The sequence below is a fragment of the Pteropus medius genome, unplaced genomic scaffold (genome assembly GCF_902729225.1).
Source record: "Pteropus medius unplaced genomic scaffold, Ma_sr-lr_union100, whole genome shotgun sequence".
NCBI lineage: Eukaryota > Metazoa > Chordata > Mammalia > Chiroptera > Pteropodidae > Pteropus > Pteropus medius.
The window spans coordinates 16,454,068-16,470,476 of NW_024354502.1; the positions used below are offsets into that span (position 1 = coordinate 16,454,068).

The 16,409-nt window shown below is 35.5% G+C and overlaps 1 protein-coding gene across 7 annotated transcripts in view; it reads right to left on the reverse strand.

Annotated features, from left to right (window-relative positions):
- Positions 1–16,409, reverse strand: part of OXR1 (oxidation resistance 1) — a 306,299-nt gene that overhangs the window by 102,054 nt on the left and 187,836 nt on the right. Inside the window, exon 1 of one of the 7 annotated variants that reach the window (XM_039853669.1) lies at positions 12,823–12,937. The exons of the other annotated variants lie outside the window; for them this stretch is intronic. Coding sequence (XP_039709603.1) covers positions 12,823–12,841 — 19 coding nt within the window. The 5' untranslated portion in view covers positions 12,842–12,937. Of the gene's footprint in view, positions 1–12,822; positions 12,938–16,409 lie in introns of those variants that run through there. 7 annotated transcript variants of the gene reach the window in all.

Sequence of the window (16,409 nt, forward strand, 5' to 3'; positions counted from 1 at the left end):
GTTCAATGACTCCTCTACTCGTGCACACCTAGCAAGTAGCAGTGCAAGGACCTAAACCCAGGTATTAGCTGTCTTTCCTATCTGCAGAGAAAGCTAAGCCACCATTTCTCTATACAAAGAGAAGACAAAGGAGGTCAAAAGGGTGAGATTTTTAAGGCTCACCTACAAATTCCTAGAGGCAGGGGGTTTTACTCTCCTAAGATATGAGACCGTAATTTGCAAGTATATCATACTGTATTTAGATTATATTGCTTGTTATTTTGTTTCACGGTATTATTATTTTCACCTAAGGTACAAAGTCTGCTTTAGACTTTATAGTTGTTGAAACTCATCCGGGGACACAGGATCCTGCCAATCAAGTTAAAAAAAAGAAAGCAGTTTTTTTAAAAAAATAATGTGTGCCCTCTTCTTTATAGAGAATAATGATGTTTAATGAATACTTATTTGATTTATTTTATAATTTAAGAAATGCTTTGGTGCTGATATATGTAGGCTTCCTGTATTTGGGGAGATAATATAAATTCTATAAGTATTTCTGCATTGGTATTTTTGACATAGCATTACATACTAACCAATAGAACATCTATATCTAGGAATTTAAAATTATTATTCTATTAAACAAGGAAAAATAGAATATGAGCACTGGCAATGACAATGATTTACTTTGCCAAATATATCATCCTCATTTTTTACCAAATTCTTCAGGAGACATGACAGTAGTTAGATAAGTAGAACCCTGGACTAGCATTCAGAAGATTTAAGCTCTATTCCTGAGACTTGGCACTGACTCATTCAGTAACCATGTGCCTATCAGTTGATCTCCCTTTGGTTTTCAGATCTTTGTTAGAATTTAGGAGTGTTTCCTAATTCACGAATGATGTGAACGTTGATATTGCTGTGTTTGGAAAATGTAGAAAGGACCAAGGGGGAATAAGACCGGAAGACTTGAGTCCTAGATGACTTAGCGTGAGGCATAGCTAGTATTTTTTTGAGAGAACTGAAATTTAATTTCACTATTTCTAAATGTTTCTTCATTCCTTCAACCTTGTCTCTTTCTCATTTGATAGAAAAAAAAAAATCCCTCAATTTTACAGAAGGAAATGAGGAAGGAAGAACAAGAGGGTGATTTTGTCTTCTCTTCACCCTTTCTATCTTTTTAAGTTCGGTTATGCTCTTTCGCAATGAGTTGGTTGAGTGTTGGTTATTTGGTGGGTTAGCGCAGTTACACATTAAATGGAAAAAGAAATTCCTCATTTTTGAGAAAGGGGAAATCCCCATATATTTCAAAATTATCTTCAGAGCTTGCTTTACTCCTTCATTTGTTCGACAAGTGCTGAGTACTGTACTTTATGCTCAGTGCTTAGGATGTAAAAACAATAAACGTATGGTGCCTCCACCCAAGAAATTGCCAAAAGATTAGAGGCATTAGATAGTTAAACAACTGATTACACTACAGTACGGTGAGTGTAAAGATGAAAGAGGATGGCATAGAGAAGACTGGGGCATCTAAAAAGAGTCAAAGAAGTGTTTATCAGTTAACCTTGGTGGGCAATGGAAGCAAGGAAAAAAGGTCACATTTCATATACTGTAAATTTTATAGAAATGGGTTTTAAAAAATGAATATTTAATCAAATTGAATTGTACACCAGGCAACGTGCCAGGCAGCAGTAAAATCTATAAAAGCACCAGTTTTTCAGTTGGGCAGATAAAATTACAACTCCACTTCTGTCTACAGGTATGACCTTGGGCAAGTTGCCTGACCTCCCAAAATCTGTCCATTTAGAGAATGGAGATTACAAAAGTATCTACAACTCAAGGGGTTCTATGAAGATTAAATCAGAGAATACACATAAGCACCTAGCTCAGTCCTTGGCACCAGGTAAGATGGTAAGTGTCCAATAAATTCTAGTTATTATTAAGTACTCTGTATAAATGTTCTCTTTGAATTCTTGCAACAATCCAATGGACAGGTATTCCTAAAATCAGGTCTCTGTGAAGAGCATAGGAGATGCTAGGAAGATAGGTTCAAAACCATGAAAGACTGTGTATGCCATAGGAGTCTGGAATAGATATAGCAGGCAATAGAAAATCTATAAGGATTTTTAAGAGAGAATCAACAAGAGTTCTATGTTCTGGAAAGACCATTAAGTGTGGTTCATGAGTTAGAGGGGCAAGGAGAGAGAAGAAAAGTTAGGAGTCCAGTTAGGAATTACAGGAAATACTAACTGCAGTACCACAGACCTTCGGGATGGATGGCGGGCAGCCCACTGTGCCTCCAGCCTCTACCTCTTCCTGCATCTTGTCATGGCAAAAGCCTTAGGATTTGCCTAAAAGCTAATGTTTTCAGCTATGAACTGTGCCAGCTCTGGTGCTCTTTTCAGTTTGGTTTTGTTACCAAGTGGCATGAGGTTTTAATCATCTCTGAAAAGGCAGCAAGTAAGCTCCCTGCTGGAATTGGCAGAAGTAAGTATCAGCTACATGTGAGAAGTAGAAAACAGATGTTCTAAAAGCATTTGGATAGTTTGATTTCTTTTTTATTGTCTGCATATGTTGGTGATGTCATTAGTAATATACTACATTAATTCAAGAGCAGTAAATCATGCATATCGGGAGAGTTGCTATAAAATGTAAATATAGAATATCTCATTTTACCATTGATTTACCACCACACACCTAGTATTTCATCTGGAGATTCTCAATAGTAAAATGCATACTTAATAGTGCAAGGAAGGCAAAGAAATTTTAAAACACATGGAAGGCTACTCTTCTCTCAAAATATCAGAAGCTAGATAATTCGGAAGGACTTACTCATGTACCAGCATCTGAATATATACCTTGAGAAATCTATGAGAAACCAAGTTTTTCTTTTGAAATTTCACCTTTTCTATCCTGAATTCTTCCATTTCTACATATGCTCTGATCCGGTTTTGCTTAACAAGACATGCTTTATTCAAGTTGCCTTGATTTCAAGTGTTTGCGTAATACGTGCATGTCCTTTGAGATACACGTTGTTGCTGACATGAGAGATAATGATCTGGAAAAAAAGAGTCAGGACATAGAGGAGAAAAAAGGTCAGAGCATTTCATGTTTTTCAGGATTTGCAATTTAAAAATGATAAAAGAAAAAAATGTGTGCTAGCTCTTTAAAAAACGTAACTGAGCACATTAAAAATCATGATGCATTTAAAATGTTAATTATCATAGATGTTTAAAAATCAGCTTAAATATTTATATAAGATTTAGAAGCTATGAATGTCCTGAAGAATTTTTGAAATTATGAAGTATTACACTAATGTGTCTGAAACTAGAAAAAGCATCACAATGCTAGTGAATAATAACCAAGAGATCTTTCCTTCAAGTGTAAGACTTGGTGGCGGTGGTTGCTTTTTGATTATTACAAGGATCTACAAATGTTAAATCAGGAAATCAGCTTTGAGACTTGGAAGTAAAGGTGGGAGAAAAAGACGTTTTTAAATGAAAACTTATCTCAAGTTTAATAAATGTGTGTTTTTTAAAAATTAAGAAAATGAGATACTTTTAAAGTAAAAAAATTACAACCAAAATTTAATCATTCAGACAGAGAAGGTGTTAAGAAACCATAAGACCGAAGCAAAAATAAGTAAATTAATTTTAAAAATACAAAAGGATTAAAAGGAAAAGCCACCAAACTTCTGTCAAGTTGCACAGAGAATGATATTTGCAGAAATACAACTGAAAATATAAAAACAATATGCAAGAATAAGGAAAGACTAATTTTTTAATGATTTCCAAAAATACCTTAATCGTATCATCTACGAAATGTAAAAAGTGTTTTTTTAGTTAATAGGCAGAAACAGTATATATCATACTGTTTCATAATAACTTGGTTTTTTAAATTAAAAAAAAGGAAGAACGGCTGGTTAACTGCATAACCATGACTTGCCTCTAATAAGTAGGCTTGATAGCTTCAATCCTGAGATATTTCTAATATGTATACTTTGTTTTTTTGAATTAAAAAGATTATTTCCTTTTATTCCTTGTAAGAATTTATGCTACAATACACACACACAAACCTGGAACTGAGCAACTTAGCACTTTTTGATAGAAAAAATTTTTTTTATCCTGAAAATTATAGCTAGATTAGTATTTGAAAAGATATGAAGTTAAAAGAGCAAATTTCAAGCATATAGAAGAGAAAAAGTTATGCATTAAATATAACATTCAAATAATAAACTGTTACAAATAATCAGATATCCTTTTATGATAAAATAAGCATATGAAAAATAGAAGAAGAATATAGTTCAATTTTTTTTGAATTTTTAAGTGTCACATGGCACCTAACTTTCACAGCTACAGAAACGTTATTGATATAGTGTGGAATTACCTAGGTGGTTCAGGCTACGAGGCCCAGTTGCCTAGTTCAGGTTGTCAGCATCTCACATTGGGCTAACTTGTCCTGTTCTCCTCAAATTCATAGTCCAAAGTGAATTATTTAAAACCTAAATCTGACAGGGAACATTATGTGATGCATAAACTAGCCATCTAGCAGAATGATGTAGTGGAAAAGAATGTATAGATCCTTGCTCTACACTCATGAGCTGTTAGGCAAACTGAGGTTTCTTTTTCTTTTATTCATTTTAGCAACTCTGTTTTTTTGTTTTGTTTTGTTTTTTAGCAATGATGAGCCCTTAGTTACAGTGAAGGCACAAGTTCACTTCAATTGTGGGCTAAAAGATAGTTCTGACTTTGAAAGTTTTGATAAAGCATGGCAAATCAAAATGTGTGTGTGTGTGTGTGTGTATGTTGGGGGTGTGTTATATGTGCTCTGTAGGCCTTTTTAAGGAAATTATGTAACATTTATTTACCATAGTTTCCTTATCTGTAAAATGGAAACGTTAACTTTGCCTACTTAAAGGGGATTTTATGGAGCTTTAAGTAAAATGAAAATGTATGTTAAAGGTTTCTAAAATGATGTAGTACAGAACAACTTGAAACTATTCACTATTACACTAGAGACACACTTATAAAAGAAAGACAATTACAGTGCTCACAGGCATAAATGAAGGTTAATTATGAGTGTACACCAAGTCAATGGCTAACTCTTGACACCTTGTCTTGTACTATTACCTCTCTTCCAGTCATTCTGGTATTTTTTTCTGTTCGGAGAACAAACCAAATTTGTTTTTACCTCTTGACTTGGCACTTATTATTTCTCTTTTTGGTTAGCTATTCTGGATCCTTGTATGGCTTCTCATTGTTTGGGTTTCATCCCTAACAACACCTCCCCAGAGAGGTCCCAAGCTAACTGCACCAATGCCTCACCTCGCTCCACTCTCATGTGATCACATTACCCGATTGCTTTATTATTTTCTCCTTATCACTTATTACCTAAATATCTTATTTCATTTTTACTTGTTTATGGATGGAATGTAAAGGCCCAGTGTCCTTTCCACAAAGGACCTGAGTGGCCAAGTAGTCTGTCACTAAGCTCAACTGGACTGCCAACACTAGATGACAATCACAAAGTTCATAGTGACCTTGTCAAATCAGAGGAAAAGATCAGTTGGAAACCTGACTTTCTAGAGGAACGAGGCAGGTAAGGAAACACATGTGAGCACTCAACAAAAAAGCACTCAACAGACTCAGGACAAATGGCTTTTTTTTTTTTTTTTTTGCTTTGCCATTAAGTGTTGGGGTTGGCCTTATGTTAGCAAAACTAACAGTTTGGAAAATAGAACTTCATGTTCTTGTTTGTCAGATCCCTGCAACCTGAATCCTATGAAAAAATAGATTGAGGTAGCCTTGGCAACATGAAGTTGACAATTTACCACACGATGCATTTGGATAGATAATGATAGCCTTTAAAAAATTAAATTCAGTATGTATTTATACATCTTTCAGATAACTGATTTGCCTATAATTTTAACTCGATAGCCTATGAAATATTATTTTAAAACACTCTCAGTCCCACCATCTAAAGCAAATTTTTTTTTAAGTTTATTAGTATATTAGTTTTGGTTTGGTTGTTTTAAACCTTTAATGACATTTGATACATTAATTTTCTGCCACCCTGAAATATTATTTAATTAAATTTATTGGGGCAACATTGGTTAATAATATTATATAAGTTTCAGGTGTACGATTCTATAATACATCATCTGTATACTCTATTGTGTGCTCACCATCCAAAGTCTAGTCTCTTTCTGTCACCATATATTTGAACCTCTTTACCTTCTTCATTCTCCTTCCACACCCCTTCCCCTCTGGTAACCACCATATTGTTCTCTACAAGTTTATTTGTCTACAAGTTTATTTGCTGTGTTTGCTTTCTGTTGCTTTGTGTTATATTCCATATATGAGTGAAATCATATAGTTTTTGTACTTTTGCAACTGACTTATTTCACTTAGCATGATACTTTCACAAGTCACCCATTGTCACAAATGGCAGTATTTCTTCTTTTCTCATGGCTGAGTAGTATTCCATTGTATATATGTACCACATCTTCTTTTTCCAATCATCGGTCAAAGGACACTTGGGTTGTTTCCATGTCTTGGCTATTTTAAGCAAGGCTGCAGTAAACGTAGTGGTACATATACTTTATGAATAAGTACAAATACTTTATGAATAAGTATTTTCTAATTTTGGTGGTAGACAACGGAAAAGGTATCGCTGAGTCATATGGTAGCTCTATTATTAATTTTTTGAGGAACCTCCATACTGTTTTCCACAGTGGCTAGTCCAATTTATATTCCGACCAGCAGTGTATAAGGGTTCCCTTTTCTCCACATCTTAACACTTGTTATCTCTTGTCTTATTGATAACAGTCATTCTAACATGTGTCAAGTAGTATCTCATTGTGGTTTCGATTGCATTTTCCTTATAGCTAGTGAAGCATCTTTTCATATATTTGTTGGCCATCTATATGTCTTCTTGGGAAAGTGTCTGTTCAGGTCCTCTGCTTATTTTTTAATTGGATTTTTTTGTCATCGTTGTTGTCGTTGAGTTGTATGAGTTCTTTATATATTATTTTTTATATTAGCCCCTTACTAGAGATATCATTTGCAAATATTTTCTATTCAGTAGGTTGCCTTTGTGTTTTGTTAATGGTTTGTTTCTATTGCTACGCAGAGCCTTTTAGTTTAATGTAGTCCCATTCATTTATTTTTGTAAAGCAAAATTTTAATATATCACACTTATTATTGGCATTTGCCAACCTCCTCTTTCAAAAAGTATTTCTTTACTCTTGAGACATTGAATCCCTTTCCATTCACTATTTATATACCTGCCCCACAACTCAGTCTCCCAGGCCCTACTTTCATCTGTCAGCAGATCCCTATTTGGTGTTGCTTCTTCTAAATTCCAATTCAGAATTATACATACCCTACAGTGACACATAAAGAAATGAGGAATTACACTGTCTGTGTATGTGTCTGTTTCTCTCATCGGATTCTACTTGCATTACCAAATATGTAGTTCTAGCGCTTACAGAACATGGTAGTCATTCAATAAATATGTCCATTTTATACATTTCCAGTTAACTTTTTTTTTACCCTTGCCCATATTTTACTTTATTATTACTATTTGAATGTCATTATGGGTGGAATTGGGGTCATTTTGTTTGTTTGTTTGTTTGTTTGTTTTCCTATGTTAAAAACTCATATCGTCTTTTTAGGAAAAATTTCAAAAAGTGACAGAGGCAAGAGGCTTTGCTGTGTCATATTGTGCTGTCTAAGACAGCCAACTCTCAATTTTTCACTTAACTGGAAGGAAAGCATATTGAAGAAAATCACAGAGAACAGATGAATCTACATATAGTTCTGTTTTTTCAATTAATTTACTCGGTCATTTAAAAAAGGACTGGAGAGTAGTTTAAACACAGACTCTGGATCCAGGCCCTGCCTTGGGTTTCAACCTTGGCTCTGAAACTTACTTCATTTGTTTGACCTTCGGCAAATTTCTTAATCTTTCTGTGCCTTAACTTCCTCCTTCGTGGAATGGGAGTAATCACTGTGCTTAATAAATAGGTCAATCTGAGGATATATTCAACAAATATTTACTGAGGACATATTATATACCAGGCTCTGCTCTTGGTATGAAGGATAGAATATGGGGAAAAAAAAAACCCACAAAAATTCCTACTTCATAGAGTTTGCATTACAGTTAGCAACATGAATACAAACATATACGTATTTGTTAGTGATACATGCTAAAGAGAAAAAGAAACAGAGAAGAGGGATAGGAGCTATTGAGGGGCTGGGGGCATTTAAAGTTTTAGTTGGTGTCCAGAGAAAGCCACACTGAAAAATCAACTTCTGAATAATGACTGAGGAAAACGAGGGACTAGCCATGTTGGTCTCTATGGGAGGATTCTCCATAGAGGCAGAGGGAATGGTAATTGCAAACGCCTTGAGAAAGAAGCATGGCTGGTGGATTCAAGAGACAGCAAAAAGGTCAGATTAGCTGGAGCGGAGTGAACAAGGAAGGAATGGTAGGAACAGGAGGATGTGTGTGTGTGTGTGTGTGTGTGTGTGTGTGTGTGTGTGTGTGTGTGTGTGGGTGTGTGTGTGTGTATGTGTGTGTGCTTGTGCACGTGTGCACTTGTGTGGCAGTGACCAGGTAGGGCCCTATGCAGCATGATGAGGACTTCAGCTTGGCTTTTACTCTGAGAGATGGGGGAGCCCTTGAAAAGGTTTGGGCACAAGAGTGGCACAATAAAATTCATGTTTTAACCGCATTCCTCCACCAGTCGTCTTACTGAGAGCTGCCTGGCTGGGGATTAGTGAGGGGAAACGAGAGCAGAGGCAAGGAGGCCAGTTAGGAGGTTGTTGCCATAACGCACGTGAAAGCCAGTGGTGTTTGGACCTAGAAGGAAGAAGGGCAAGTGGCAAGAACTAGGCGCATTCTGGATTTATTTTAAGGATGGAGCCAATGGGATCTCTGGGCTGATGAGCTATGGAGAGAAAGTAGAGTCTAGAATGATACCGATGTTCTGGGCCTGAGCAATTCAAATAGTGTTTCCATAAACTGAAATGCTATGTAGCTTAGGGTATGATTAATACTGTTATGCTAAAATGGGCTAAAATATTAATGAGTTAATATATGTAAAGAACTTAGTATAGTACTTTATACCAAGTCAGCCCTATGTTAAGTGTTTGCTGTTACTACTAATAAATTAAAATGGGAAAACACTTTAAACCTTGATGTATTATTAAATGAGAAAATGTTCATGTTAGAGTTACAACCTTTGGTCTTTGGAAATATAGTGACTGAAATGAGATATTGAAAGACTCTCCATTGGCAGATAGAGTATAGAAGAGAAACATGATTTTTAAGTAGTGACCCAAATCCTTTCTCCTTCCATTCCCTTTTTTGCCTGCCATACCTTTAATATGGCACTCTTTTCTTTTCTTTACTTCTGCCTCTTGAAAGTACTCCATCCTCAAAACAACACACATACAAGTATAACATTTTACCTTCAAAAATATAATTTTTGAGTTTTATACTTACTAGAGCAATGGAATTTACATAAATGACATTTATTTTGTATTATTATTTTATGTTCTTGAATCTGTGAAAGCCAATATAACAAAAGATCAAAGGATATGTATTATAGAATGCTTAAATACATGTAAATGCCCCTAACCAGTGGTTTTTTTTTTTTTAAGTGCTTTTGGTTTCTACACAATAGTATCTATGTTCTTTTATGGAATTCATTTGTTTTTTTTATTGATGAATCGTTAAGATGATATTTTAAACTGAAAATATTTAAAATCTTCCTAATGTCAGGAAAAGAGTCTTGGCTATAAAAATAACTATGTGACTGATCCTGTTTGATTCAATTAATTTTGCATTTCTTCTTCATGAATACCTGAAACCAAAGACTTACTGTAATTTACAGATCGATTTCTCTCTTAAATGGAAGGAATAAAGGTAAGAAGGCAATTGGGGAATCTGTAATGAATTCTGTAATTACTATGATGACTTATAGTACTTTTTTTCCAGTGGGCATTAGCTTATACCTATAACTCTCTTTCCATGAGGCAGGTAAGGCTCTGTGAAAATGTATGTTTATGGGCAAATTCTGTTTAAGTCTTCATGTATAACAGGGCCTGGTAAATAAATAACTTTGAGGACCCAACAAACAGACTATAAGGTTTGACTTCTCCAACCAGACCAAGTAACTAAAACAAACACAGAAAAAAAACATTAATTGCTGGTAATCCCCCTACTTCCCCACCATGGTTTTCTCTGAAAGTGAGGAAATCATTGCCATACAATAATTCCAAAATCTACTGTTAAACATATGTATGTTATTTTTTTCTGAAACCAAAGACTTACTGTAATTTACAGATCGATTTCTCTCTTAAGTGGAAGGAATAAAGGTAAGAAGGCAATTGGGGAATCTAAGTAACCTGTTTTATTTTTAATGCCATGGAGCTGCTGTGGACTGTGGTTCCGCTAATTGAATAAAAGATACAAGCTCCCAGAGACTGATATATATTCAGCACTGGGATTCAAAATAGCTTGGACTCTTACAGTAGGACATTCCCTGAAGACGGAGTTCATAGTTTTCCTTGTAATTCAGACAGTAAGTTAATCGATCATATCATTTCCGATGGTAATTAAAATGCAGAACTTATTCCTTTAGTTTGGGACAAGTTCTATAGTTTCTCCTTTCTTCTCCCAACTTTCCACTCACACATAACCCTGCCTAATGTTCTGTTTAATGTTGATGCTTAAACTTTATAATTGAACAGCATTGATTATAAGATGCACCACCAAGAGAGAAAAAAAGAAATCCTTGCCAATTAAACTATGACATGCCATTGATTATATCTTCAGATTTTAAAAAGTTAAAAGGTAAAGAAAAGGAAATATAGTACTGGTAACTGTGGAGGGGATGAAAATTCTCAAAATCAGTCATAATCCAACCTTACTAGACAATCAATAAACATTTATTAAGTGCCTATGGATGGGTACAAAGAAGCGAAATGCATAATCTAGGTGAAGAGGCTTAAGTGCTATATATATGAAATATTAATTGCCATTCTTTACTTTCACAATGATGACCACGGTTGAAGAAAACAGATCCACTTCTGCAAAAAGATGTCTGAGTTTCCAGTGCCAGGAGGGTATAAGTATATACACAGGAGGGAGGAGAAAGGAGAACTGTCAAGAGGAGGAAACAGCTGGGGGAGGGGAGGACAGCTTGGAGGAGTGGTAGCAAAAATGGAAGGAGGCATCTAATTTAATCAGGAGCTTCAGGAGCTTCACTGAAGTCTAAGAGTGGTTTGAATCTTATCTGCACCAGATCTCCTGATCTTATAAAATATAACCACTGTCCGGTATGTGAAATGACACTTTAAAACATCAGCTTTGAAAAAGGGCTTCTTACATTTTTGTAATGTCTATAACTTCATGTCTACTACTGAAGATTTTTCCACTCCTGAGTATTTTTTAAATCATGAAAATTGAAAACTAGACAATTTCAATACCTCTCAAATTTGAACTAAATATAAATGATTAAGCATTGGGCATTAGTTGGAAATTAAATTTTGTTATGACTGGTTATCAATCTCCTAGATTTTGTGATTGAAATTTAAAAAGTTGTTTGGGCTGAAAACAATCATCTAAATATTTTACTTCAGCATTTTGCACGTTATGATCATCAGCACAAAATCTGCGTGATAAACTGGAAAAATGAAATTAGTTAATTTTTAATTAAAAACATTTGTTTCTGCAATAACAATTTCTTAAATAAATTGCCCTAGGATGTGAAATAATTGTTTTGAAATTATCCAAATAAAAAGAAAAGATACTCAACCTTTTAGCTGTGCATTACGCTCATAAATTTATTACTAACTTTAAAGGGATAATATCTTACAAAATCATTAAGCTTCATGACTAAGTAGTAAACTATATCATACAATCTGATATTGTCACATAATTGCTTGTGATTGAAGAAAAACTAACCTAGTAATGGTAATTACTTCTTTTGAAAGTCAAAACTATAAATAAATAATAATGTAGAGCAATTTTATTTTTAAAAGTCAATAATGAATTCTGTCTGCTGTATGCTATTAAAAATCAAAGAGGTTACTTACATGCCTCAGATCTTTTTATATCTTTAGTCCTCCCATTTTAAAAGTACACGTCGATCCACCAATAATGTTATTTTGACTTGTTTGACTAAAACTTAAAAGACTAAAAACCTCCTAATTCTCTCCTCATTTCTCAGGATCCTAGATTATTAAAAGGAATAAAATGCTAAAAAAAAAAAAAAAGACATTTAAATAAACTTTAAAGAGGGTGGTTAGGAGAGCCTAATGAAATGTATTTACCAGTCTTTGAAACCCAGAGCATAATGGTGATAAAAGCATGACCATGTGACTTAATCACTATCATTACCCTAATTGTGCACAATTTTTCAGTCAACGGCAAGGTAAAGCAATATGAAAATCTTACTGACAAATGATTTCCTATGAACGAAAGAAAAAAGTCATAACTTATTATAAATGGCCACTGAACATGAAAGCAGACTCAAAATCTCTAAGTCTGAATTTGTTTTGAGGAGTGCCTTCTTAGAGAATCACAGCAGCCGCACCTACAGCAAATCATAGACAAATAATATACGTGCACAGAAAGTCTTTTTTATATCTTATACTTAGGTGAGTATTTCCACAGAGTTTACTCCCTGCCGACTGCTCCCACTAGACATTCCCTTTCTGCAGGCAGTAGCCAACAGATCGATACAGCTCATCTGGTTTTGAAAATATAACATAAAGTCGGCCTCATCTGACTTTCCAAAATGACTCGTTTAAAGCCGAGGGCACTTACACATACCTTTACGTGAGCAGAGCATCTCTGAGTCCTCCCTTCAAGCTCTACTGAGACAGCAATATGCTGCTCTCAGGAAGAGAAGACGGATATTTTGGCTCCTGTGCTTCCCCGGGTAAGACACTTCCTTTCTGGGAGAGAGTCTTCCCCTTCCTCCAGCCCCTGACCCCTGGTGGCAGCGTGTGAAACTCAAAGGTTTCTGCTTCTGCGCATGGGAAACCAACTGTATCTGTCTTAAGACTCTTGGCTCACTGAACATTTTGGAAATAGTGCCAGCATGCGCTACCTAATATGTTACTCAGTTGACCCTACAGTTTATCATGGAGTGAAATAACAGAACTCAATATCTGACTTCTGTACAATTTCTTATCATAAAGTATATCAATGGCATGGCCGCCTTTAACAAATCTCTATTATTTAGTTCTAATGGCACTGACAGGCAATAGATATGATAAGGCTGGGTATTCTGTACCCAGTTGCTGTTTTGTACCTTTACAGGTACTTAAATGCTGCTAGCTCGTTGTCCGAACAGAAGTTTGATTTGTCCCCCTGAGAACCTCCAACTGCATAGTCATGATATAGTACATACTGCTTTGCATTATATTTATTTCTTCCTGTATTTTTCTCCTTTTAGGACAAGGAGAGAGTCCACCACAACACCCATGATGGTATTAAACATTTAGTAACTGAACGAATGAATAAGAGTCATAACTCTCTCATTCCTAGTTGGCTCCCTCTTAATCCACATTCTGTGTTAGCCGTCTGAAAGCAAATGGCATCATCCATAGCCTGGCTCTGTCCGACTCCCCGTTTGTGTCCTTAAACTTCACAATCCTGGAGACGATTTTGCTGGATGTTTCCCTTTTCTTCTCCCTGTCATCACATTTTTATGAAATTCTTCAATGGCAGCTCATATCATAATACACACATATTATAACACCGCAGTATTCGGGAGATAGGGCTCACAGTCATCTGGTAGAGAAAATGTCAACTTGGAAGATCATTGCAAGTCCAGGGGCTATGGGATGCCAGAGCAGGCGGGCTGCAGGGGCCATTTAAAAAAACAAAACAAGTCACTGAAAACTATGTGTAGAGTTAGTACACTGTAATGAACTGATAATGGTTAAAAAAAAAAATGGAGTTCATGTTATCACCAATTGGTAACAATGACACTCTATATTAGTAATATTACCAAGATTTTGCATGCAATACAGAATTTATGGCCTTTGAAAAGTTCTGACAGCTCCATAATAAGTTACTCATTGACTAGTAAAGTACCTGACCTAATCAACATGTTTCTAGAAGGAAATGATATAAACTGGCAATGTGATTCAGTATCAAAGGAAAATTTATGATGTCTAATCTTCTCTACGGAGTTATGTTTGTGTCTACTACAAACTCTTTATTTGGCTCCTTTAAGAGTTCAGCAATATTTCCTCTGAATACTATGAAAAAAATAAGACAGCCTATGTAAAATTTCTAGTAAAGTTCCTGGCACTCTGTTATAATTAGGTGTTTAATAGGTATTAATTTCCACTCCTTTCCTTAATGACATGACTGGCTTTTTCCAGTCCCAGATGACCACAGTAATGCTAACAGTGCCTTCCACATGTGTAATGCTTTATCACTTATGAATATTCAACTAATGTTTTCATGTTATGTACACAACTACCCTGGGAGATGTTGCTTATCCTCAAAGTTTTGCTGAGTTAGCTATGTATAGAAAATTAAAGACAGAGTGTTTCTTTGTAGCTTTATATGGTAAACAAAAAAAGAGGGCACGAAGTGTTTGGGGGATGCTCTGATATTCATCTTCAAATAACTGAGCAAAGCTGCAGACTCTGGGGAAACACCAGTAGCAGGTAGAAGTCAGGAATGAATTGATCTTTTTTTTTTTTTTTTTTTTAAGCAAGACTTCATATTAGAAGAAACTCTCTCACACACACAAAACCTAGACAAAACATAAACACTCAGTTTTCAGCCTCTACAGAAAATGCAAATAGGGCTTTTAACAAATACATCTCACAAAGGTTGTAATGCTATCTATATTACATTGTTTGAATACGAATAAGAAAGCTATAAAGACACACATACACGCACTCATCAAACACACTTGTGAATTTGTCATAGGACGGGTACCTACAGAAGCAAATTATATCTGTATCCAAGCCACACCCACACTAGATACATATTTCCCAATATTTTGTCATTTGCTCCTTCTTATTGCTCTCATTAGGAATATAATAGGAACTAAACTCAAATCACTTGTCAGCTAAGTGCAGTTCTTTCAAGGTTATATAAGACCAAATCGATCCTTTCACTGTGCTTAGAGCTGCCCATCAGGCATCTGACGAACATAGTTTCCAATGAATAATACTGGCTTTTGGGCGTTGTGTCCTCTTAGCTGTTCACCACCTTTGTGATCCAGGCTGCTAAGAAACTCAGATTTTAAAATATTTTTAATGCGGTGGTCAGGAAGGCCACTGCTTCCACATCTCCTCTAGTTTTTAGTTTAGATTCTTTTTCTAGTTCAGTTTTTTATTTATTTTCCTAATTTACTTCTTCACTTATTGTCTTTATATCTGTTATCACATCATGTAGATTGATCGATTTATAATAACATGATTTGTTTCACTTTCTTAAATGTATTTTTTCAATTTTATTGTGGTAACAACACTTAACATAAGATCTATCCTCTTAAGAGCTAAATTCACTAGGTTGTCATTAAGAGTTCAGAGTGGGACGACTTAAACTCTCAGCATTTCAAACCTAACATGGCCAAAGCTGCATAATAGGAGGCTTTATTTATAAGAATCCTTTTGCGCCCACTTATGAAGTTGCTAAACTGGTTTCTGTTTCCTTTGTGGGTGTTTTGGTCAAAGAAGGAAAGCATGTCTTGGCTTGTCGCTGGGTACTGAGTGTTGATCTCCAGTGGAAAAGCAACAGATTTATCAAGATTATTTACCTCCATAAGAGCCCTAACTAAATGTGGCTCAGACCCACTCGCACATGGACAAATGACTTCCTGCCCTCACCACTCCTTTTTTTGTTTTTTAGATTGAGAAATGCACCTGGATTAATCTACAACCCACGTCAAAGGCAGAGAGATTGTACAAGTTCTAGATCTTTGATAAAAAGTAGTACACAGGGCAGTCCTTAGCTGCCCACAGAAACCACCAACAACATGATCAAGCCATGTTAGTCATTAGGAAGATTTGCCTCTAAATATACAAACTCAGGCGAGCCTTCATGAAACAGATACCTTAAAAAACAAAGTCAAATGGTGGGGCTGCAGTGTAGTGGTTTAATTATGGGCTTTGAACTTCTCTGAGTTTGAATTCTCTCACTCTCTGTGTAGCTTTGACTAAATTATGTAAAGCTCTCCATCCCCCAGTTGCCTCACTAGTAGAAAGGAGAAATAACATCTACCTGCCAGGGCACCAAATTAGGATTAAATGAGATAATGCATGTAAATTACGTACGATCTCTGCTACATGGTAAGTGCTTAAAAATAATTCCCCGAGCCCTTTAGCATGCTGACAAAGACAGATCTCGTACAACCTGAAGGACTGATTGATTTAAGGCAGAAGAGA